We start from the raw sequence: 25,837 nt of genomic DNA on the forward strand, positions 1-25,837 counted from the left end.
CCAGCCAAAACTGAAACTTGAAATCATGTTTTAAAATAAGAAACACCAAAAGAGTCAAAGCATCAACCAAGAACTGACCAGGCCCATTATGTTACATGTTTTTAGAGAAGTTGTCTTCTTGGAATAAGTTGAAAAATTATTGTGAATTATTTGGAAATACTATTTCTCAAGATTTTTCCTAGTTCCATGGGATAACCCTATGTGAAAATAAATTTCTCTCATAGTCTGCCAAACCGTGCCACTTAAAAATAATTTATTCAAGTGAACTTCATGCAATGTAAAATTAACCATTTTAAAGTGAACAACTCAGTGGTGTCTTATACATTCACAATACTGGGCAACAACAACCTCTAGTTCCAAAACATTTCCATGATCCCAAGCTGTAAAACCCCTTACTCATTAAGCAGTAATAAATGTTGGTGAGAATATGGAGAAATTAAGACTCGTGCATTGCTGGTGGAAATGCAAAATGGTTCAGCCATAGTTTAAAACAGTTTGACAGCTTTTCAAAACACAAAGTATAGAATTATTATATTACGCTGCTATTCCACTCCTAGTTATATATGTAAAAAGTACCACTTTTAAATTAATACTCTGATATTCAACCCAACAGATATACATTTATAGAAATTATACATTAACAACAGTTAGCAATTGTAACAGTAAGTTAAAATATGTACATGAATTATTTTCAGAGTAAATGCAAGTTAACATTTTGCAGTCACCAGATAGAAAGAAGCAGTTATATAAAATTGATTTTTAAAAAATCTGAGCAGCAACTGACTCGTTAGCAAATTTGTTGGAAGCTGAAAGACAGAAACTTTTCAACTACTGACAAGGAGTGCAACTCAAGAAGTTGATATACAGCAAGGTGTCAAGAGAAATATAATTACAGCTGTGCAAGAAAGAATAAATCTATCAAATAAAGAAGAAAAGAAACTATAGAGAGCACAAACCTTTGTCATCTGTGTATACCATATAGATGGTCTGTATATGTGTATGCTATTTCCAAAGAGCAAATGTCTTCAAGTTACAAGCAGAAAATAACTTTGAGGTTTCATTCAAATGCCTGTTCAAGCTATGAGGTTTTCTCAACCTTCCTAGACTTTCAAATGACCTCCCAGCACATTCAGTTCAGAATCAGTCATTACTAACATGCCTAGATCCTACTCACAGCTAGAGCTCTCAGTCAAGGTAAAGCCTCGGGGCCTCACCTGTTCTGCCTGTATCAGGTCAAGGAGTCGGCCCCGAGAGTGGGGAGACAGGACCCAGCGTCCTCTGCCTCCCCCAGCTCATGCATTCTTTGGTTCAGCACACTGTACCCTCAAAGTTGGAGGTGGGAGGGAGGGAAGTTGTCTCCATGTCCTCACCAACACTTGTTATCTTTTGTCTTTTTGATAATAGCCATTCTAACAATAGTGAAGTGGTATCTCATTGTGGTTTTGTTTTGTGTTTCCCTGATGATTAGTGATAATAAGCATTATTTTTCACATACCTGTCGGCCATCTGTCTGTCTTCTTTCCAGAAATGTCTATTCAGGTCTTATGCCCATTTTTGTGTTATTTATTTTCTTACTATTGAGGTTTTTGAGCTCCTGATATATTTTTTCTATTAATCCCTTATCAGATATATAGTTTACAAATACTTTATCTAATTCTGTGGGTTGTCTCTTCACTCTATTGATTGTTTCCTTTACTGTGCAGAACCTTTTTAGTTTTGCATAATCTGATTTGTTTATTTGTGCTTTTGTTCCATGGGAGTTTGAGTTTATATCCAGAAAAACATTGCCCAAACCAATGTCATGGAGCTTTTCCTTATATTTTCTTCTAGTAGCTTTACAGTTTCGGGTCTTATATCCAAGTTTAATTCATTTTGAATTGATTTTTGTATATGGTGTGAGAAAAGGGTTCAATTTTGTTCTTTTGCATGTGGATATCCAGTTTTTCCAATATCATTTATTGAAGGAACAGTCCTTTCCTCAGGTGTGTTTTTGGCACATTTGTCAAAAATCAATTGAATATAAAAGTGTGGGTTTATTTCTTGGCTCTAAATCCTGTTCCACTGGTCAATGTGCCTTTTGTAATGCGTGTACCATGCTGTTTTGAGTGTCATAGCTTTGTAATATATTTAGAAAAAAAGTAGTGTGATGCTCCCCTTTTGTTCTTACTGTTCATATAAATCATTTTTTTCTCCAGTTTTGTGAAAAATGACATTGAAATTTGTCAGGAATGTCATTAAATGTGTAGACCCCTTTGGGTAATATGAAAAATTTAACAATATTACTTCTTCCAATCCATGAATATGGGATAGTTTTCATTTATTGGTGTCTTCTTTAATTTCCTACATCAATGTTTTATGCTTTTCAGTGTAGATATTTAATCCTTTTGGTTAAATTTATCCCAAAGTTTTTGTTTGTTTGATTTGACACTATTATAAATAAAATTGTTTTTAAATTAAATTATAAATTAAATTGTTTTAAATTTCTTTTTCAGGTAGTTTGTTGTTAGTGCATAGAGAAATTATTGATGTATGTTGATTTTGATTTCTGCAACTTTATGCGAAGTCTTTCATTTGTTCTAACAGAGCTTTTGTGGAGATTTTAAGTTTTACATGTTTAGGATCATATTGTCAAGAGGAAAGCAGAATCTGTAAATCTGAAGTCACTTGATTCTTCACAAGTTGGACACAGGCAATTGGAAAATGATACACCTGCAGCTAGGTCTGTAATTATAATCCAATTGGTTTGACAAAGTCTCACATCCCTGCATATCCCAAACATTTCCTCTCCCTAAGTCCCTCCTGGTGGTAAGGTACACATCGTTCCACTTAGATCATGCAGTTCACCATCCTCACTCATCTGGTCTGCCTGCCACCAGGTTTGCACTTCTCCAGTCTATTGTCATCAAAGTAATATTTCTGAAATGCAAGACTGATCATTTTCTACTGTTTGTAAACATCTGCGACACAGAAAGCAAGGAATTATTCTACAAAATAAAACAGGAAAGAAGTCACGATTAGAATATTTGCCACTCCTGCTTGGTCAATTGTCTGACCTTTGCTCTTGCTGTGCCTTTTCCCTGGCATCATCACATCCCTGACAAAGTCCCTTCCCCTTCCCTAGCCATGTGTAGTTATCTGGGGGTAACAGCTAGTCACCATTTAACACTGAGCTCCTGGGGCTGCACTCAGCATCTTCTGCTTGATTGAATGTGCACAGTACAGGGAGAAGTGAAGTATCAAAATGAGCTATATCCTTTCCACATGTGCATCAAAGCATTTCATATACTTTATAGCACCTATTTGCACACATAATTACTATTTCAAATTTCTTGGGGAAAGCAGTATGTAGTATTCATCTTTGAATTTTATTTAGTGAATATTTTAGATTTAATATAGCATAACAAATATTTACTGGATAAATGAACAATTGAATATTTGATACTCTACCTCTTCTTATTTGTCTAATAAATTACATACTTCAAAACTCAGCTCAGATGTCACTTTGTGCTGGAAATCTTCCCTAAAGCTTCTTTTCACCCCAGGCTAATATGTTTTCCACAGTCTCTTATGGAATTCAGGATTCAAAACCTACCACTTGATGAAGACTGTTAATCCTCAATAGCAGACCTTAATCTTTCAGGAACCAACCATGTGGGCCAAGACAGCCTCCAATAAGGGTGGACAAATGGCTGGATTGTCTCATCAGTGAATAACTACATTGCAATCAGGAAGTTTTCTAAGATATTATATCATGTGTACTGCTCAAAAAAGGTGGGAGGGAGGGGACATATTTTAATTATTAATTTAAAATTAATTTCAATTTTACAGAAAATTAGCATAAATAAAAGTAGTACAAAGAACAGCTATATAACTATGAACCTTTTTCTTCCTCATTTCTCCCTCTCTCTCAATTTTATGCCTTATAACCTTTATCCTCTAAGTAGTATCATTATGTATTTCCAGAATATGAAAATCTCCTATAGAATTAAAGTAGTTATGATGTTCAGTAACTGTAACATCAATATAATATGACTGAATAATGCATTTTGAAGTGAGACGGAGTGTAAATTGAAAAACTTTCTAGTACAGGAAAGCGATTTCTAAAAGAGGTGTGAAAATGAGATCAAACACCATGGCAGTCTTGGAGTCTGGGAAATAACACTGGCATAACATTCTCATATGTGAAGTGCAGAGAGAAGGAAAAGTAAATTACTCTCAAAATGGTCTACTCCATAGCTTTTCGAAAGGCAGGTCCCACTGTTAACATTTTCTTCAGAGCCCCCATGACATCCTTATTCCTAAGACTATAGATTAAAGGGTTCAGCACCGGAGTAAGGATGGTATAGAAGACAGATACCATCATGTCCTTCTCAGGGGTGTGGTAGGAGCTGGGGAGCATGTAGGTGTAGACGGCAGCCCCATAGAAGAGGATGACCACCGTCAGGTGGGAGGAGCAGGTGGCAAAGGCCTTTTTCCGGCCCTCTGCTGAGTTCATCCTGTGGATGGTGAGGAGGATGAGTAAATAGGAGCTTGAAATGATCACCACAGGGATGAGGAGCATGAGGACACAGCACAAGTACATGAAAATCTCATAGAGTGAGGTGTCTGAGCAGGAGAGATTCAATACAGCAGGAACTTCACAGAAGAAATGATGAATCTCCCGGGATCCGCAGAAGGGGAAGGTCATGGTGATGGCAGTGAATGTGAAGCCATCCACTGAGCCCAGGAACCAGCAGCCTGATGCCAGGAAGAGACATACCCTACGGTTCATGAGGACAGGGTAATGGAGAGGATGGCAGATGGCCACGTAGCGGTCATAGGCCATGGTGGCTAGAATGAAAAATTCTGAACCTGCTAGTGTCAGATAGAGGAACATCTGCATCCCACACTCAGGGGCTGAGATCTTATTCACACCCATGACCTGGTCCAGGATCATCTTGGGCACAGTGACAGAAATGTACACCATGTCCATGAGAGACAATTGACTGATGAAAAAGTACATGGGGGTGTGGAGGTGGGCGTCACAGTGTATCAGAAGGATCAGGAAAGCATTTTCAGACAACGCCATCAGGAAAACCACAAAAATGACCACACAAAGTAGTGCTGGATGTTTGGATTGTCTGAAGAGTCCCATCAGGATGAAATCCGACCGTCCAGTGTGGCTGGCCATCCAGGTGATGTTGGCCATGAGGTTTCACCTAGGCCACCAAGGAAAGCTTGGGGTTAAAGTAATTTCAGCCTCTGAAACAAATTGTGTTTGTGTGTGTGTGTGTGTGTTCTAACCAAAGAAAGGCCCATGGGCCTGTAGATTTGGGTGTTATAAATTATCTGCAATTCAACAAATTTATCAGGAACTAAGAATTCACAACTGTGGATCAAAAGGGTGATTTGTACTGAAGTTGCCACAGTTCTGAGTCATGAGATTTCCTGAGTGTCTGTTATAAACAAATCCTGGAAATTGGCAGTGTCACTGCCTTATGCAGACATGAATAGTGAATTATTGAAAACAAAGGAGAAGTTGGTCCCCCTGTTTTTAGAGTTGTTTAGAGAAGTCTAAAGTGAATTACATTCTCTGGTTTAAGGATCCATCTGGAATCTTAAAAACTCCCAGAAGTGTATTCCATATAGGAACGATTTAGAACTTCACTAAAATATCATTTGTGGAAAATCCATACCAAACATTTGCACCCTTCTACCCACAGTATTGGACAATGCTGTGAGGCTCTATGGTTTCATGGAGCAAAACCCCACACATCCCCATGAGCAAGCCAGGGTCCTCCTACACACCAGACTCCTCAGAAACCAGAGTCGCATGGGGTGAGGGGCCCATGGTCCGTGGCTGGACTGTGGGGTGGACCCAGCTTCCCCTCTACCTGCTATTCCTCTGTTCACTGCACATAAAAATAGATGGTAAGAAAAGGTTTGACCTCAGGGTTGATGAAGATTAAATGCAGAAAAGTAATGAAAGTGCTTAGAATATTACCAGTTACAAATGAATAAATACATACACTGTCAAAGAGTTAATATCTACACAAATTATTCTGCAGACTCTATTACTATAATCATCTTATGATATGAGCTTCATTACTTCAATTTGCTGATTTTATCATTTATTCAGACATGTAAGAATTTGGATTGATAATTTCTGTAGTCCCAGACAACTTGTATGTCTACAGTTTACATTTATTTTATATAAATTTATAGATATGCATTTATATATAATATGTGCAGATTTACAAATATAAGAATACATTGTATATGCATATTTACAAATAGAAATGCATATATTAATGTAACATATGTCTCTTATTTTCATCTTTGTTGAGCAGAGATTTATGCAGAATCCACCTTCTTTGTGACTAGTGCATGCTTCTCCAAGCTTAACTCCTTAAAGCTCCTGTCATTCGCATTAAGTCTCAGGGGGGAATAACTGGGATTTAGAAACTCCCTGCCATTTACCAGGCAAGGCTTTTGGTGTTTTTGCAAATATCTGCTTTATTGCCTGCTACAGTGAATTTTTTCATGTAAACTGAGAGGCAGAAAAGAAAATAAAACGCTAAGATGTCTCTCACTTCAATTCGATTCCTTCCTCTATCTTGCTACTCACAGCCTGACTCTGTGTTAGCTAGTGCAGGAATCAAAGACAAATTATATTTGATTAAGCTTGAGGAGGTCACAGTCAGTCTATTCAGGAAAAAAAAAACATGTAAACATAATTTAAAGTACAACTTCAGATTAGAATAGCTATGAACTACATTAACAAGGCTAATAGAAGCAAAATACATGTAACCTTTCTGAAGAGAATCACTGATAACTCCTACATATTCTCTTAAGAAGATTAAAACTTTGCAACTTTTCAATTTCTGACCTGTTGTTAAATGTTAGTATTTATCAATAGTAAGAAAATATAGGATCCTTTCTCTGGGCAGACTTTAGCAGTGGTTATCATACAGTCATATTTCAGGAAGAATTTCCAAGTTTCAAATATATTTTAAATTCTTTTAATAATTCTAATTAGACTTATTAATATTTTCAAGTTTTGGAGAATAATAATTAGATGTGGAGACTGGGCAGCTATTTGCTAAGTGAATGGAGGAAGATCAAGGGGCAGTGCGGGAGGGGAGATGGATGCTGGGCAAATCTCTGCTGCACTTTTGTAAATAGGAGTCCCTGTCATTAAGCCACGCTGAACAGCTGACCTGGGACACCAAACCGATGAGGGAAAACTGTGACTGCAGCATGCAGCACAACTGGACTTTTTCTTTCTTTTATTTTTCTTGATCACATTGCTTGAGTTTCCAAATAGCACAATGCATGTTTAACCCAGGGAATAATTAATAGTGGTGGTAGAGCAATATTGAGCACTTATGTGAAGCTTACAGTATCCTAGAAATTGTTCTAAATGCCAGTTTACCACATTTAATTTTCCTCAAGAACCTATGAGGTATATAATCTAATTTCACCATTTACAGATTTAAAAGTTCAAGTTTTGGGGTATCTATCTAACATCACACAGCTAACCTCATGGAGTAAGCACATCGGTCCAGGTGCGGGACCCAGAGCATGTCACTTACCTCAGTTCTCTTGGGGACACAGTCCTGCTTCCATAGACTAAAATTTGGGTTTTAGATAACTCACTATTGGTTTCACTAGGGAAACATAAATATGATTGAAACATTTGTTGCTAGTGTTTTCTAACTCTAAGACCTAATTTCCATTCGAAGAAAAATTAGTTGTTTTTCCTCTGCAAAATTTTCATCCCACTAAAACAAACATATCATTCAATAACAGAGGAAGAATATATATGATTTTGTCCATAAATACTTTGGAAATCAAAAACCCATTTACTAATATGTTGCAGTAAATAAGTATTATATAAAATGAGACTCAAAAGAAAAATAAAACAGATTGGCTTTTCTCCATAAAAATAGATGATAGAGGAAAATAAGGAAATACAGTCAAGAACTAATAGAAATGTTTCAAAAGCAGAACAAGTCAAGAACCATGACCACCTTTTGCTCCTGCAATACTGTCTACCTGTCTGGTGGAACTCACCATCAGATGATGTCTTGACCCTCATTTAGACAGGCTCATGGTGTGTGGCTGGCTTAAGTGTGCAAAGAAAAACAAAAGTGACATCATCCCTGGCTTCACTGTGTCCATTAGGGGCATAGATAAAAGTTGTCTGTTAATAAGTCCTCTCTGGGGTTTTGAAGAAGAATGCAAATAAAAGAGCTAAAGAAGCTAATAGATATCTCTGTTGCCCTTTTCTGATTTTCTTCTCTTTTTTTTTTTAAGTGACAGAATCTTACTATGTTGCCCAGGCTGTAGTGCAGTAGATTTTTACAGGTGTGATCACAGTGCACGAAGGCCTCCACCTCCTGGCCTCAAGTGAACTCCCTCCACATCATTCTCCTGAATAGCTGGTACTACAGACACACACCACTGTGCCCAGCTGTTTTGTTGTTATTTAATCTTCTTTTATTGTTAAACTGAAAATCTCAACAAATATTAACAATAATCTCAAAGTTAGCCATTACTAATGAATTTTTACCGATGATATATGAGTTAGTTATATATGGCCTTCTGTGTTTTACACAATATTTTCATGTGTATGAGCCTCCTCCTTTAAACTTTAAGAAATTTTTGTAAAATATTGCTATTTGTGTTCCAATCTTTCACAAATATAGGCTTGAAACTCAGAGTTCAATTGATGTGTCAAAGACAGTACCGCTAATCAGTAATGAACTCCATACTAAAATTGAGGTTGTCTTTTTCACATCTTCATTGCTATCACTCTTCACTAGCTTGTTATTTTCTTTCTTCTGTTATTTACCTGCAAGCTATGTTACTTTAGTGATGCATTTAATTTTAAAGTTTGTTTTTATTTTAAATATTGACATGACTAAAAAATCTAAAATCACAGTCTAGTACAAATAAAATTTAAAAATCAACCATAATGTAATAGTTCAGATAGAAACAAAACTTTAAAATTCATGGCTTGACTTCAAACTATGAATATTTATGAAGTGTACACCATGTAGCAGACAGTTGGAATAAAATAGGGAACTAGGTGGAAGCAACTCCACCCTCTTGGATCTTGCAGACAAGTATTTCTGAACCATTTTCTGTGCGTGTGTTCTAGAATGATGTTGATCATGTTACCATGTCATGGAGGTCTTTTCATGAAAACCTTTGTCCAGATAGTGTCTGTCTTCTGTTTGTTGGGCCCACGCTTTAGGGCTGGTGCCTCCGCTGACTTCTAGGGCTTCAGCTTGCAGAGAGCTTGTCCTGACTCCTGTGCTACCAGGTTTTCTGTAAGGCTATGAGAAAGCAGGCCCTGGTGGAACACTGGAGAGCAGGAGAAAGAAGGAAATTGTGTCTTATTCCCTGCTTCTGGTGATGATCTGTGGCAGCAGCAGCAGCAACTGCAGGCAGCAGCGGTCCTGCGGGAGTTGTGGGCTTATAGTCAGTTTCAGCCACAATTGTGGGGATGCAAGCATCTGAGTTGCCGCATATTATCATGGGAAAGTCACACAAGCAGCCCTGGGCGTGCAGTCTCCATCAGCTCAGCACTGAGAAGCATATGAGATAGCACTGAGGAGCATATGAGGTGCCACTGGTGACAACTCCTGGTCCTTGGGTGATAACACTCGGCTCCTTGCTGCATCAGCCTTCCCTCTGGCCCTTTGTGCCACCCTGTAACCACTTTCATACATTAAATCTGTTCTATTGAAAATAGGCTAAGTGTATATGTGTGAGTAGACATTGATATCCTATCAAATTAATTATACCACAATTAAAATCCAAATAGTGGTTATTTAGGTTGTGTTCAAATTTCTAAGTGATAAATTGTTTGACATTTTTAATAGCTTATTTACAAAGGATTCTCTCTCTTTTTATTGTATATATTTAAGGTATGCAACATATTTTTATATACATAGTAAAATTATTACTAATTATTACTACAGTCAAGAAAATAAACATGTCCATCTTTACTTTGTGTGTGTGCGTGTGTGTGTGTGTGTCTACATGTGCTAAGAGCACCTGAAACCTACTCTCTTGGCTACTTCCCAGTATACAATGCAATATTATTAGCTATAGTCATCATGCTATACATTAGATCTCTAGACTTATTTATCCTATACAACTGCAACTTTTAACTCTTTGACCAACATTTCCGTATACTCTCCCCCACCACCTTTCCCAGATAGCATTCTCTAAGTGTGTTTTTTCCTAAAGTGATTTGCAAGAAGATATAAAGTTTTTCAAATTTCTTAATATCCAACAACTAAATTCCCTGTCCAAAAATGTTTTCAACTTGTGTTACAGCATCACAGCGTTAAACTTTACATGTACCAGGACTGAATTCTATGCACTTTTCCATCTTAGTCAATTTGATAGGTACATCATTGTTTAATTTGCCTTATTGATTACTAATGTTTATATGACTTTTGACGTGTTTATCTATTTAACTGTTGCTTTGTGCAATATCTGTTAAATCCTGTGCACATTTCTCTATTTCCACATGTGTATGTGCATATATATTTATATTTCATGTGTGTATATTAATAATTTTTTTCTATTTTACTAAATTTTATTTTAAGTTCTAGGATATATGTGCAGGACGTGCAGGTTTGTTGCATACGTAAAAGTGTGCCATGGTGGTTTGCTGCACCTATCAACCCATCACCTAGGTATCAAGTCCGTCACGTATTAGCTATTTATCCTGATGGTCTGGCTCCCCGCAACCCCCTGAGGTGCCCTAGTGTGTGTTGTTCCCCTCTCTGTGTGCATGTGTTCTCATTGTTCAGCTCCCACTTATAAGTGAGAATATGTGGTGTTTGGTTTTCTGTTCCTGCAATAGTTTGCTGAGGATAATGGCTTCCAGCTCCATCCATGTGTCTGCAAAGGACATGATCTCATTCCATTTTATGGGTGCATAGTAATCCATGTTGTATATGTACCATGTTTTCTTTATCCAGTCTATCTTTGATGAACATTTGTGTTGATTCCATGTCTTTGCTATTGTGAGTAGTGCTGGAATGAACATACACATGCATAATATTCCTTTGGGTATCTACCCAGTAATAGGATTGGTGGGTCAAATGGTACTTCTGGTTCTAGGTCTTTGAGAAATCACCACATTGTTCTCCCCAGTAGTTGAACTAATTTACATTCCCACCAACAGTGTAAAAGTGTTCCTATTTCTCCACAGCCTCACCAGCATCTGTTGTTTCTTTACTTTTTAATAATCACCATTCTGATTGGCATGAGACAGTATCTCATTGTGGTTTTGATTTGCATTTCTCTAACGATCAGTGATGTTGAGCCTTTTTTCATGTTTGTTGGCCACATAAATATCTTCTTTTGAAAAGTGTCTTTTCATGTCCTTTGCCCACTTTTTAATGGGGTTGGTTGTTTTTTTCTTGTAAATTTGTTTAAGTTCCTTCTAGATTCTGGATATTAGACATTTGTCAGAAGAACAGATTGCAAAAATTTTCTCCCATTCTGTAGGTTGTCTGTTCACAATGATGATAGTTTCTTTTGCTGTGCAGAGTATCTTTAGTTTAATTAGATCCCATTGTCAATTTTTGGTTTTGTCGCAATTGCTTTTGCTGTTTTTATCATAAAATATTTTCCTGTGCCTTGACCTGAATGATATTGCTTCGATTTTCTTTTAAGGTGTCTATAGTTTTGGGTTTTACATTTAAGTCTTTAATCCATCTGAGTTAATTTTTGCATAAGGCGTAAGGAAGGTGTCCAGTTTCAACTTTCTGCATATGGCTAGCCAGTTTTCCCAGCACCATTTATAAAATAGGAAATCCTTTTTCCACTGCTTTTGTTGGGTTTGTTGAAGATCAGATGGTTGTAGATGTGTGGTCTTATTTTTGAGATCTCTATTCTGTTCCATTGGTCTCTGTGACTGTTTTTGTACCAGTACCATGCTGTTTTGGTTACTGTAGCCATGTCATATAGTTTCAAGTCAGGTAGTGTGATGCCTCAAGCTTTGTTCCTTTTGCTTAGGATTGTCTTGGCTATACCGGCCCTTTTTTTGGTTCCATGTGAATTTTAAAATACTTTTTTGTAATTCTATGAAGAACATCAATGGCAGTTTAATGGGAATAGCATTGAATCTGTAAATTACTTTGGGTAGTATGGCCATTTTCACAATATCGGTTCTTCCTATCCATGAGCATAAAATGTTTTTCCATTTGTTTGTGTCCTCTCTTATTTCCTTTAGCAGTGGCTTGTGCTTCTCCTTGAAGAGATCCTTCACATCCCTTCTTAGCTGTATTCCTAGGTAGTTTATTCTTTCTGTAGCAATTGTGAATGGGAGTACATTCATGATTTGGCTCTCTTCTTTTTATTTTTTTTTTGAGATGGAGTCTCGCTCTGTCGCCCAGACTGGAGTGCAGCGGCACAATCTTGGCTCACTGCAAGCTCTGCCTCCCAGGTTCACGCTATTCTGTCTCAGCCTCCCGAGTAGCTGGGACTACAGGGGCTGTCTTCTTATCTATCGTTGGTGTACAGGAATGCTTGTGACTTTTGCACATTAATTTTGTATCCTGAGACTTTGCTGAAGTTGCTTATCAGCTTAAGGAGCTTTTGAGATATGATGATGGGGTTTTCTAGATATAGGATTATGCCATCTGCAACAGAGACAATTTGACTTCCTCTCTTCCTATTTGAATACCCTTTATTTCTTTCTCTTGCCTGATTGCCCTGGCCAGAACTTCTTATACTATGTTGAATAGGAGTGGTGAGAGAGGGCATATTTTTCTTGTGCTGGTTTTCAAGGGGAGTGCTTCCAGCCTTTTGTCCATTTGGTATGATATTGGCTGTGGATTGTCACAAATGTCACAAATAGCTCTTATTGAAATATGTTCCATCAATACCTAGTTTACTGAGAGTTTTTAACATGAAAGGATGTGGAATTTTATTAAAGGTTTTTTTCCTGCATCTATTGAGATAATCATGTAGTTTTTGTCTTTAGTATTTTTTTTTTATACTTTAAGTTTTAGGGTACATGTGCACAATGTGCAGGTTAGTTACATATGTATACATGTGCCATGCTGGTGTGCTGCACCCATTAACTCCTCATTTAGCATTAGGTGTATCTCCTAAAGCTATCCCTCCCCCCTCCCCCTACCCCACAACAGTCCCTAGAGGGTGATGTTCCCCTTTCTGTGTCCATGTGTTCTCATTGTTCCATTCCCATCTATGAGTGAGAACATGCGGCGTTTGGTTTTTTGTTCTTGTGATACTTTACTGAGAATGATGATTTCCAATTTCATCCATGTCCCTACAAAGGACATGAACTCATCATTTTTTATGGCTGCATAGTATTCCATGGTGTATATGTGCCACATTTTCTTTATCCAGTCTATCACTGTTGGACATTTAGGTTGGTTCCAAGTGTTTGCTATTGTGAATAATGCCGCAATAAACATACGTGTGCATGTGTCTTTATAGCAGCACGATTTATAGTCCTTTGGGTATATACCCAGTAATGGGATTGCTGGGTCAAATGGTATTTCTAGTTCTAGATCCCTGAGGAATTGCCACACTGACTTCCACAATGGTTGAAGTAGTTTACAGTCCCATCAACAGTGTAAAACTCTTCCTATTTCTCCACATCCTCTCCAGCACCTGTTGTTTCCTGGCTTTTTAATGATTGCCATTCTAATTAGTGTGAGATGGTATCTCACTGTGGTTTTGATTTGCATTTCTCTGATAGCCAGTGATGGTGAGCATTTTTTCATGTGTTCTTTGGCTGCATAAATGTCTTCTTTTGAGAAGTGTCTGTTCATGTCCTTTGCCCACTTTTTGATGGGGTTGTTTGTTTTTTTCTTGTAAATTTGTTGGAGTTCATTGTAGATTCTGGATATTAGCCCTTTGTCAGATGATTAGGTTGTGAAAATTTTCTCCCATTTTGTAGGTTGCCTGTTCACTCTTTATGTGATGAATTACATTTATTGATTTGCCTGTGTTGAACCAGCCTTGCATCCCAGGGATGAACCCGACTTGATTGTGGTGGATAAGCTTTTTACTGTGTTGCTAAATTCAGTTTGTTAATATTTTCTTGACGATTTTTGCATTGATGTTCATCAGGGATATTGGCCTGAGGTTTTTGTTGTTGTTCTTGTATGTCTGCCAGATTTTGGTATCAGGATGATGCTGGCCTCATAAAATGAGTTAGGGAGAAGTCTCTCCTTTTCAATAGTTTGGAATAGTCTCAGAATAAATGATGCCAGCTCCTCTTTGTGCATCTGGTAGAATTCAGCTGTAAATACATCTGGTCCTGGAGTTTTCTTGGTTGGTAGGCTGTTACTGCCTCAATTTCAGAGCTTGTTATTGATCTATTCATGGATTCAACTTCTTCCTGGTTTAGTCCTGGAAGGGTGTTTGTGTCTAGGAATTTACACATTTTTTTCTAGATATTCTAGTTTATTTGCATAGAGGTATTTATAGTATTCTCTGATGATTGTTTTTATTTCTGTGTGGTCAGTGGTAATATCCCCTTATCTTTTTTTATTGTGTCGATTTGATTCTTGTCTCTTTTCACCTTTATTAGTCTAGTTAGTGGTCTCTCTATTTTATTAAGTTTTTCAAAAAATAAGCCTCTGGATTCATTGAATTGCTGAAGGTTTTTCATGTCTCTATCTCCTTCAGTTCCACTCTGATCTTGGTTATTTCTTGTCTTCTGAAAGATTTTCAGCTTCTTTGCTCTTGGTTCCCTAGTTCTTCAATTGTGATGTTAAGGTGTTGATTTGAGATCTTTCTAGCTCCTTGATGTGGGCATTTAGAGCCATAAAATTTTTCTTTCTTTTTTTTTTTTTTTTTTTTGAGATGGAGTCTCGCTCTGTCACCCATACTGGAGTGCAGTGGCATGATCTCAGCTCACTGCAAGCTCAGCCTCCCGGTTCATGCCATTCTCCTGCCTCAGCCTCCCGAGTAGCTGGGACTACAGGCACCCGCCACCACGCCCAGCTAATTTTTTGTATTTTTAGTAGAGATGGGGTTTCACCGTGTTAGTCAGGCTGGTCTTGATCTCCTGACCTTGTGATCCACCCGCCTCAGCCTCCTAAAGTGCTGGGATTACAGGCGTGAGCCGCTGTGCCTGGCCAAAATTTATTTCTTAACACTGCTTCAGCTGTGTCCCAGAGATTCTGGTACATTGTCTCTTTGTTCTCATTGGTTTCAAAGAACTTCCTGATTTCTGCCTTAATTTTATTATTTACCCAGGAGTCATTCAGGAACAGGTTGTTCAAGTTCCATGTAGTTGTGTGGTTTTGAGTAAGTTTCTTAATCTCTAGGTCTAATTTGATTACACTGTGACCTGAAAGACTATCTGTTATTATTTCAGTACTTTTGTATTTGCTGAGGAGTGTTTTAATTCCAATTAGTAATCAATTTTAGAGTAAGTTCCATGTGGCATCGAGAATAATGTATATTCTGTTGTTTTGGGGTGGAAAGGCCTGTAAATATGTATCAGATCTACTTGATCAAGGGCTGAGTTCAAGTCCTGAATATCCTTTTAAATTTTCTGTCTTCATCATCTGTCTAATATTGACAGTGGGGTGTTAAAGTCTCCCACTATTATTGTGTCAGAGTCTAAGTCTCTTTGTAGGTCTCCAAGAACTTGTTTTTGGTTTTTTGTTCTTGCGATAGTTTACTGAGAATGATGATTTCCAGTTTCATCCATGTCCCTACAAAGGACATGAAACCAAACACCGCATATTCTCACTCATAGGTGGGAATTGAACAATGAGAACACATGGACGCAGGAAGGGGAACATCACACTTCGGGGACTGTTGTGGGGTGGGGGGAGGGGGGAGGGATAGCATTGGGAGATATACCTAATGCTAGATGACGAGTTGGTGGGTGCAGCGCACCAGCATGGCACATGTATACATATGTAACTTACTTGCACGTTGTGCACATGTACCATAGAGTCTAAAGTATAATAATAAGAAGAAGAAAAAAAAAAGAACTTGTTTTATGAATCTGGGGGCTCCTGTATTGGGTGCATATATATTTACGATATTTAGCTCTTCTTGTTGAATTAATCCCTTTACCATTATGTGAGGCCCTTCTTTGTCCTTTCTGATATTATTGTTTAAAATCTGTTTTGTCAGAAACTAGGATTGCAACCCCTGCTTTTTCTGCTTTTACTTCCTTAGCAAATTTTCCTCCATCCCTTTATTTTGAGCCTATGTGTGTCTTTGCACATGAGATGGGCCTTTTGAATACAGCACACCAATGGGTCTTGACTCCATTCAGCTTGCCATTCTGTGTCTTTTAATTAGGGCATTTAGTGCATTTACATTTAGGGTTAATATTGTGTGAATTTGATCCTGTCATCATGATGTTAGCTTGTCATTTTGCAGGCTTGTTGATGTAGTTGCTTCATAGTGCCATCAGTCTTTCTACTTCAGTGTGTTATTGCAGTGGCTGCTAACGGTTTTTCCTTTCCATATTTAGTGCTTTCTTCAGGAGCTCTTGCAAGGCAGGCCTAGTTAGTGACAAATTCCCTCAGCATTTGCTTGTCTGAAAAGGATTTTATTTCTCCTTCACTTATGAAGCTTAGTTTGAGCAGACATGAAATCCCAGGTTGGAAATTCTTTCCTTTAAGAATGTTGAATACTGACCCTCAATCTCTTCTGGGTTGTAGGGTTTCCACTGAGAGCTCTGCTGTTGGTCTGATGGGCTTTCCTTTATAGGTGACCTGGACTTTCTCTCTGGCTGCTCTTAACATTTTCTCCTTCATTTCAAACTTAAAGAATCTGATGATTATGTTCCTGGGGTTGATCTTCTCATGGAGTATCTTACTGGGGTTCTCTGAATTTCCTGAATTTGAATGTTGGCCTGTCTTGTTGGGTTGGGGAAGTTCTCCTGGATGATATCCTGAAGTATGTTATCCAACTTGGTTTCATTCTCCCTGTCTCTTTCAGGTACACCAATCAGTCAAAAGCTCAGTCTTTTTACATAATCACATAATTCTTTGAGGTTTTGTTCATTCCTTTCCTCCAATCTGTCATTAATGGGCATGTAGGTTGATTCCATGTCTTTGCTATTGTGAATCATGCTGCAGTGAACATTCATGTGCACGTGTCTTGAGGTGTCTTGGAATCCAAGGCCCTGGTGGCCTGGGCTCATGAGGGGAACTCCTGAAACATGGGTTTCACAAATCCATGGAAAAATCTGATTTCCCAGGCAGAGTAGCATGATCACTCACCGCCTCCCTTGGTTATGGGTGGGAGCTCCCCTTGTCCCATGTGTTTTCCAGGTGGGCCGTCACATCACCATACTTTTCCTTGCCCTCCATGAGTCATAACAACTCCCTAGTCAGGCCCAGTGGCAAAACCTGGATACCTTGGTTGCCAGTGCAGGATTCACTCACCATTTCACTTCTTCTATGTGGGAGATTCTGCCCACAGCTGTTTCTAGTCAGCCATCTTGGCTGTATGTTAAGATTAGTTATCATTTGCACATAGTGTGTAGTACAGTTTTTTTTGTTTTGTTTTGGTTTTGAGAAAGTGTGTGTCATCAGAATCTTTAAAACATTTTGTTTAATACATTAGTGCTAATGATTCAGTTTAGTGCTTTTGGGACTAGAAAGTCCTCACATATTTTGGGATCATTTATCTTTATATTTTTCAGTAAATGAGGTTGAGGATGTTTTTTGGTACGTTTAACTTTTAATACAATAGTAATTTATTTGGGATGTGATATGCAGTGGACTTCTAACAATATTGTTTTCAAGTAGAGCATAACTTCAAATGTTAAATGCTTCTTTCTTTTATTCATGCATTCAAAAATATTTATTCAATATTGGTTATGTGACAGCCATTATTCTATGCTTATTATGGTCAATCAAAGACTCCATCTTCATCTAGCTTATATTCTAGGATAACTAAAAGCAGTAAACTAATAAACACATAAGATAAAATCAGGTATCAATAACTACAGTGAATAAAAATAAAGGCAGGGTGAGGGGATAGAAAATCATGAGGGAATCTATTCTGTATTGGCTGGTTAGATGAACTTGATTTAGAAGGTAAAATTCTATCATACACATGAAAGAAACAAGGAGTTAGACACTAAACATCTAGGCAGAGGTTTTTTATTTAACTTTCTTTTAGGTTCGGGGGTACATGTGAAGGTTTTTACATAGGTAAACTCATGTCATGGGGGTTTTTCGTAGAGATTATTTCATCACCGAAGTATTAAGCCCAGCACCCAATAGTTATCTTTTCTGCTCCTCTCCCTTCTCCCACCCTCTACCCCCATGTAGACCTCAGCATCTGTTGTTGTCCTCAAAGTGTCCATGTGTTCTCATCGCTTAGCTCCCACTTATAAGTGAGAACACGAGGTATTTGGTTTTCTGTTCCTGCGTTAGTTTGTTAAGGATCATAGCCTCAGCTCCATTCATGTTCCCTCAAAAGACATGCTTTCCTTCTTTATATGGCTGCATAGCATTTCATGGTGTATACATACCACTTTTTCTTTTTCCATTCTGTCATTGATAGGCATTTAGGTTGATTCCATGTCTTTGCTACTGTGAATCATGCTGCAATGAACATTCATTTGCATGTGTCTTGTGGTGTTTTAAGCAGAGGGAACAGGAAAGGTAAAGGCTCTGAGCCTGCCACTCACTTGCCATGTTTAGGCAACAACAAGAAGATCCATGGCCCCTGGTAGTGGTGAGAAATTTGGAGAAACATAGAAAATAAGGATAGAAATAAAGGGGTAGATCCTATAGGATCATTAGAGACCACCAAAAGACCAGGAATAATCAGGATATGATTAAGGAAAGGAATAGAAATGTACTCATATGACACTCCCGAAAGTGAATGTGCATTTAGAACAAGAAAGAAAATCTCAACTAATTTTTAGTTGGTTCCTGTCTTCTAAAATAACTTTAGAAATGTTACCAGTCATGCTTATATAGACTTTTGTCCTCACAGCAGCCTGACTTCCTCTCTCCACTCCCACATGCTACAGCTCCCTGCAACTTCCAGCACTCACAGAGATCCTCCCTTCCCACCCTTCCATCCCCTGGTAGCCATCATTGTACTCTCCACTTTTATGAGTTCTACTTTATTAGATTCCACATATAAGTGACATCAAAGGACAGTTTCTTCAATAAATGGTGTAGATCTTGTCACCGGTCCTGGGGAGCATTCTAGTTGACTTGGAGTCTCTCTGCAGGTAGGTGATGACCCACTGGCCCAGAGGAATGGTGTGTTCAATCCAGTTTTCCTCGAGGGCTCCTATTCCTTTATTAGACATAAGGTAAATGGCATAGGTGGGAAGTCTACATGCAGGAGAATGAAACTGGACTCTCATCTCTCACTATATGCAAAATTCAACTCATAAGGGCTTAAAGACTTGAACAGAAGACCTGAAGATATGTAATCAACTTAAGTGTCCACCAGTGGGTGAATGGATAAAGAAAAGGTGGTATATATATACAAAATGGCATACTATTCAGCTATAGAAAAGAATGGAAATTCTGTCATTTGTGACAACCAGGATGAACCTGGGGGACATTATGCTAAGTGAAATAAATCAGACACAGAAAAAAAATAGCACATGATCTCACTCATGTGGAATCTAAAGATGTTTATCTCATAGAAGTGGAGAGTAGAATAGTGGTTACCAGAGGTTGGGGAGGGAAGACGGGGTGGTGAGAAGTTGGTCAGTGGGTACAAAGTTACAGTTAGGTAGGAGGAAAAAGGTCTAGTATTCTATTGCACGGTAGGGTGATTATAGTTAACAATAATGTAGTGTACATTTCAAAATAGCTAGAAAACAAGATTTTGGATGTTCCCACCATAAAGAAATTATAAATATTTGAGGTGATAGATTTGCTAATTACCCAGATTTGATCATTACAAATGTACATTATTTTACATTATGATACATGTACAAATGTATTGAGACATCACACTCTAATATCTAGATTATGGACCAATGAAAAATTAAATAAAACTTTAAAGACAGTAGGATATTTATTATGACCCATTCAAGTACCTTTTTCATACATATTGCTTCTAATTTGAAATAATTTTGTCTACTCATTAGATTGACTTCATAAACATTGGAAAAAAGTATCTATTTTGGGTGAGGAAATATAATAATTTTCTTATCTTCTAGAGAACAAATTAAGAGGGATCTCGGCTGGGCACAGTGGCTCACGCCTGTAATCTCAGCACTTTGGGAGGCTGAGGCAGATGGATCATGAGGTCAGGAGTTCGAGACCAGCCTGGGCGAAATGGTGAAACCCCATCTCCATTAAAAATACAAAAATTAGCTGAGCGTAGTGGCATGTGCCTGTAATCCCAGCTATTCAGGACGCTGAGGCAGAAGAATCATTTGAACCCGGGAGGTGGAGGTTGCGATGAGATGAGATTATGCCACTGCACTCCAGCCTGGGTGACAGAGCAAGACTCTGTCTTAAAAAAAAAAAATCCCAGTAGCTACCAAGACCATAAGACCATCTTTGTCTCAAGGATTTTTCCTTTTCTCCCCTTGGCGGCATCAGCTGCCTGTAACACTCTGATGGTGTAAGGAAAGTGGCATCCAGGAAGCTGATGGACTTCAAGGACTGGGAAAGTCAACTGGAGTGCATCCAGGAATCCTGTCTCTAGCTGTCTAAACACTTGCCACGAGAACCAAGGAAAGACCTAGAGTTGTTCTTTTGAAAAATCACGCAGAGAAGTAATACCTTTTCTTAACATGGAGAAATAATGCCGTTTCTTAACATGGAAAAGTTCTCAATGAGTTTTGTAGTCATGAATACACTCTTTATCTCTGCTAAAACTAACCTTTTCACTGAATGGGCAGAAATGATGGTTTCCCTCCAAAATAGAACAGACTGTTGGGTCTGTGGGGAATTGCGCCTTTCTTCCACCACAGTCTTGCCACGATGTATTCAAGCCACCAACCTAAGTACTTGGAGTCATTTCTATACCTGGTATGGGGCATTTCACCCATTTCCCTCTCATGACTGTAACCCATCTCACCATAAACCTCATGAATATATTGCTGTTGTACGCTCTGCATGGGGATACAGGACTGACTTTCTCAGAAATTCCTAGGCCCCAAACATAATATTCCAGCAAATTCCTACTGCAAGTCTAGGAATTCGAGAATATCTCTAACTCCAAGTGGGCAGATTCCATTTCAGTGTCCCCTAACTGTGCCCCTCTTCAACAGAAAGTAGCCAGATTTATTGCATTGCTGACTTACCATAGAAATGGAGTGAAATTTGACATTGGGCAGTTGTAACTGAACAGCTTTGCTTCAAAATGCATTTTTAAACCTTTTTTTTCCCTCTAAACTCATAAAATAGCCTTGATATACATTTTAAAACTCTTTATTTTTCTCCCTTTCCCACAGGTCCTCCTCTGCACTGCACTTGCTTATCTAATTATGTGCTTGCTTAGAAATTCTAGGGGCTAATTTTGAAACAAACAAGGCATACAGACCTATCTGTGAAATCCTCCTTCTTAGAGAGTGTCACAAACAATTAGTCCACCACCAGTAGGCCAAAAAGTCAAGATGACACTAACCAAACCTCTGGATGGGTGATTACTCAAGATAACCATCAGAATAAGACACACAGACCATGCGCCCTGCAACATTTCTGCATATTTCTCATACCAAGTTTCCCTTCTTAAACCCCCTCCCCCAACCCAAAGAGTGGAGATGGGTTTTTAGAGACTGGAGTTTGGCCATTCTCCTCAACTGCTTGCCTTTGAAAAATAAAGCTGCTTTCCTTTCACCAAAACCTGTTTCTCATGTCCTGGCCTCCAAGTGGTGAGCAGTCAAACTTGAGGCTGTTATGAGGGTAATGGGGATTCCATCACCTTAAATATTTGTCTTTTCTTTATGCTAGTAAGATTCCAACTATTATCCTTCACCTATTTTGAAGTGTACAAGAGATTAATGTTAACCATAGGCACCATACTGATCTATGAAGCATTAGGTCTCATTTCTTCTAACTGTATATTAGTACCCATTAATCAAAGTCTCTTTACACTCCCCCTGCCCTACATTTACCGGCCTCTGGTAGCCACCAATCTATTCTCTATCTTCATGAAATCCATCTTTTTTAAGCTTCCATTTACAAGAGAAAAAATGTGATATTTGTCTTTTTGTGCTTGTCTTATTTCACTTCACATAATGACCTCCAGTTTCATCCATGTTCGAGTGGAGCTGGTGGTACTGGTGTGGCTAAAACAGTGGCTCTTTGCTTTCTGAATTTATTAGCAAATTCTTCTCCCTCCTTGGGCAAGCCCCAGGGTATGGTCTGAGGCTGGGCCTGGAGGTTTGCTATCTAGGGGTTTGAGCCAGGCAGAATTTCCCACCTCTTCCAGTGGCAACCAGCTCATATCTGCAGGTGGACTATACTGCTTGCTAGTAACTCTCTGATCAAACATCATTGCTGGCAGGCACACTGAGGTTTCACTAACATCTGTGCATGTATCTCTGTGGGATCAGCCTCTTCACTTTGTTTTTTATCTCACCTCAAGTGGTCTAGCCATTCCTTTCCCCACTAAATTCTCATTTCCATGAGGTAAGAATGGAATGAACTTTCTGGGAATTGTCTTAGAATGCTAAGGAAGGTGGATGTGTGCCTCCCCAATTCTCCTGTTTCAATGTGGAGACTGTGAGCTCTGGATAATCCATTTTTAATTATATTATGTATTATATTGATGTCAACTTGTAGGAATTCCTTATGTATGTTGGATATGAATTGCTTATCTGACATATGGTTTTGAAATATTTTCTTCCATACTGTAGGCTGCTTTTCATTTTGTTGTTTCCTTTGCTGTTCAGAAGCTTCTTAGTTTGATGTTGTTAATTTTTGTTTTTCTGTCTGTGCTTGTGGTATCATATCCAAGAAATCATTGTCAAGACCAGTGTCAATAATTTTCTTTAGGTTTTCTTCTAGGGACTTTATGGTTTCAAGTTGTTTGTTCTAATTGTTAATCTATTTAAGTTGATGTTTGTGTATGATATAAAATAAGAGTCCAATTTTATTGTTTTGCATCTGTATATGTGGATATTCAGTTTTCCCAACACCATTTAATGAAGAGACTATTCTCTCCCCATTGTGTATTCTTGATAACCTTGTTGAAGATTAGTGGACAATGTTTATGTGTGGATTTGTTTTTCTGGGCATTCTATTGGTCTATATGTCTGTTTCTGTATCAGTACCATAATGTTTTGATTACAATAGCTTTGTAATATATTTTGAAATCAGTGTGATTCCTCTGGCTTTGATATTCTTGCTCAAAATTGCTTTAGTTATTCTGGTTCTTTTGTGTTTCCCTACAAATTTCAGAATTTGTTTTTCTATTTTTGTAGAAAATTTCATTAGGATTTTGATAGGGATTCCCTTTAGTTTATAGATTGCTTTGTAGAGTATAGACATATTATCCATATTCATTCTAGTTCATGAACATAGGATGTCTTTCCACTTATTCTAGTCTTATTTTCATCAATGTTTACTAGTTTCCAGTATACAACTCTTTCACTTCCTTGGTTAAATTTATTTCTAGGAGTTATATTCTTTATTATGAATATATAAATGAGATTGTTTTCTTAATTTCCTTTGCAGGTAGTTCATTGTTAGTGTACACAAATTCAACTGATTTTTATAACTTGGCTTTGTATCCTAAAATATATTGAATTTATTTATTAATTCTAACAGTTTTTTTGGTGAAATCTTTAGAATTGTCCAAATTTAACGTTATGTCATCTAGTAATATAATTTTACTTATTATTTTTATTCTTATTACTTAGATGTCCGTTTTTTCTTTTGCTGACTTGCTCTAGCCAGGACTTATGGAGGCAAGCCCTTTCTCCACTCTGCCAGTGTTGTTTGAAGGCTGGGGAAGGGGAATAAAACTTATTGTATAATATGGATTAAATATGTTTTAGCTGATATTTGTAAGGGGTTGGTACATATACTTTGACTGTAGATTAACGTTAAGTGTATAGAGGGAATTAATATGTTTAAAGAAGAAAGGAATTGGTAGCACACTTTTCAAAATAATATTTTGTTCATGTGGTTATAAATATTACATACAGTTCCAAAATAAATATTTTATATAAAAATTGCTATTGCTGTTTTTCATTCTCTTATTGACATATGGTTAAAATATTCATCATGACAAAAATGACAAAGAGTGGAGATGAGAATCAGATCCCAGTTGTATCCATAGTTTCTTAAAGATAAAGATATGCTTTCTAATTGTTTTTACTGTCTGTCATTTAAAGTTAATTTCTTCTTGTTTAAAATTTTAATGGTCAGAAGAAAATCCATACTCATAAATTTTCTCCAGTTTTGGACGTTGATAGAAATGATCACCCATTAATATATACTGAGTGTATATAAAATGACATGCAGGTTTAATATAAGTTTTGCAGAGGATTCTTGGGTATAAGATAGAAACACTAGAAATTATTAGTCATATTACTTCTCTGAAAATAGAAGTTTTAGAATGACTTTGTATCCCTGTTACAGTTAACTTGGATTATGTTGTGTTAAACTGTTTTAAGTTATAAAATACCTAAGTATCACAATACCTTGCAATAACAAGGTGTGTTTATCACTCACACTTCATTATGGCTTATTGATAGTTCTGCTCTGAGTCCTCTTTAATCCAGGACACAGCCACTCTGTGGGACTTAGCACCATGGATGGCAAAGAGAAAACCTTCCTTACTGTGAACTACATAATGACCCTTAAAGGTTCTACTTGGAAATGCACATGTTACTTCCATTTACTCATATTGACCAAAAAGATCAAGGCCTAGCCTTCTAGCAATTGCAGAGCATAATTCTCCCATTTTGGGTGTTGAGGGGGAGGTTGCATAGGAATGAGCAAGAATATTTTAGACCATAATATCATACGCTTCACTACCAAGTAAACTATTACAAAATCTTAGCAATCCACAATAGTATTTTTAATTGGAATTTTGGAAATATTATCCATGAAATTGTCACCAGCAGAGTGGACCTATGTGAAGTGGGAGAGAGAGAGGAAGGGAGGGAAACAGAGGAGGAGAAAGAGAGAGAGTGAGTGCAAGAGAGAGAGAGAGAGACAGAGAGAGAAGTATTATTTGGTAGCTTTAATACTTAAACCTTTCTCTTGTACAGGTACTATTTATTTAAATTAATCCAGAACCAGATTCCCTATGACTGGTATAAGTATCACCAGATTTATATTCATTTAAATTTATGTATTTACTTTTTCATGGTGATGAGTTACCTTTTGCATGTGGTAAAGTAGAGTACACTGTATTTTGTCTGCAACCTTATTTTCTGTCTGGCTTTTTGTGAGAACATGCTACTACAGAACTTTTCTTTGTTCTCCAGGGTATAAAATAAAATATTTGTTGGAATGGGAATTCTATAAAGACCAAGATGAATTACCCACAGTTTTGGGAATAGCTGCCTGGGACTATAGAAAAGTTAGTCTCTGGACCAAACGAGAGGCACAGCTAGCTACTAGGTGGGAAAATCCTGTCCCAAATGCTCTATGATGACACTGGGCAGAGCCAATCTTTGTTATAATTTAAATAATGCCACGATAAAAAGATTAGATAGAGTAGATGCTGCCCTAATGGCGATGATATTTCACAGACATTCGTGCCATCACGGGAGGAATGAAGGAAAGCAAGTCCTAAATAAAGAAGCCCATGTTTTAAAGAATGGCAGCTGTAACATATTGTACCAATGAATGAATTAATCTACTGAACTCATCCACAGTCTCAGGTTTAATCAAACATCTCATGCTCAAAACAACAATAT

The 25,837-nt window shown here is 37.7% G+C and overlaps 1 protein-coding gene across 1 annotated transcript; it reads right to left on the reverse strand.

The window, feature by feature from the left end:
• Positions 1 to 4,225: 4,225 nt before the first annotated feature.
• Positions 4,226 to 5,188, reverse strand: LOC129033113 (olfactory receptor 2T4). The gene has a single exon (XM_054481143.1). The coding sequence runs from the start codon at positions 5,186 to 5,188 to the stop codon at positions 4,226 to 4,228; it is 963 nt and encodes a 320-aa protein (XP_054337118.1).
• Positions 5,189 to 25,837: the final 20,649 nt, after the last annotated feature.

Source organism: Pongo pygmaeus, chromosome 1, assembly GCF_028885625.2.
Source record: "Pongo pygmaeus isolate AG05252 chromosome 1, NHGRI_mPonPyg2-v2.0_pri, whole genome shotgun sequence".
NCBI lineage: Eukaryota > Metazoa > Chordata > Mammalia > Primates > Hominidae > Pongo > Pongo pygmaeus.

Excerpts from the sequence above, each read along its gene's own strand:
- LOC129033113 (XM_054481143.1), bottom strand. The coding sequence starts at position 5,188 with ATGGCCAACATCACCTGGATGGCCAGCCACACTGGACGGTCGGATTTC.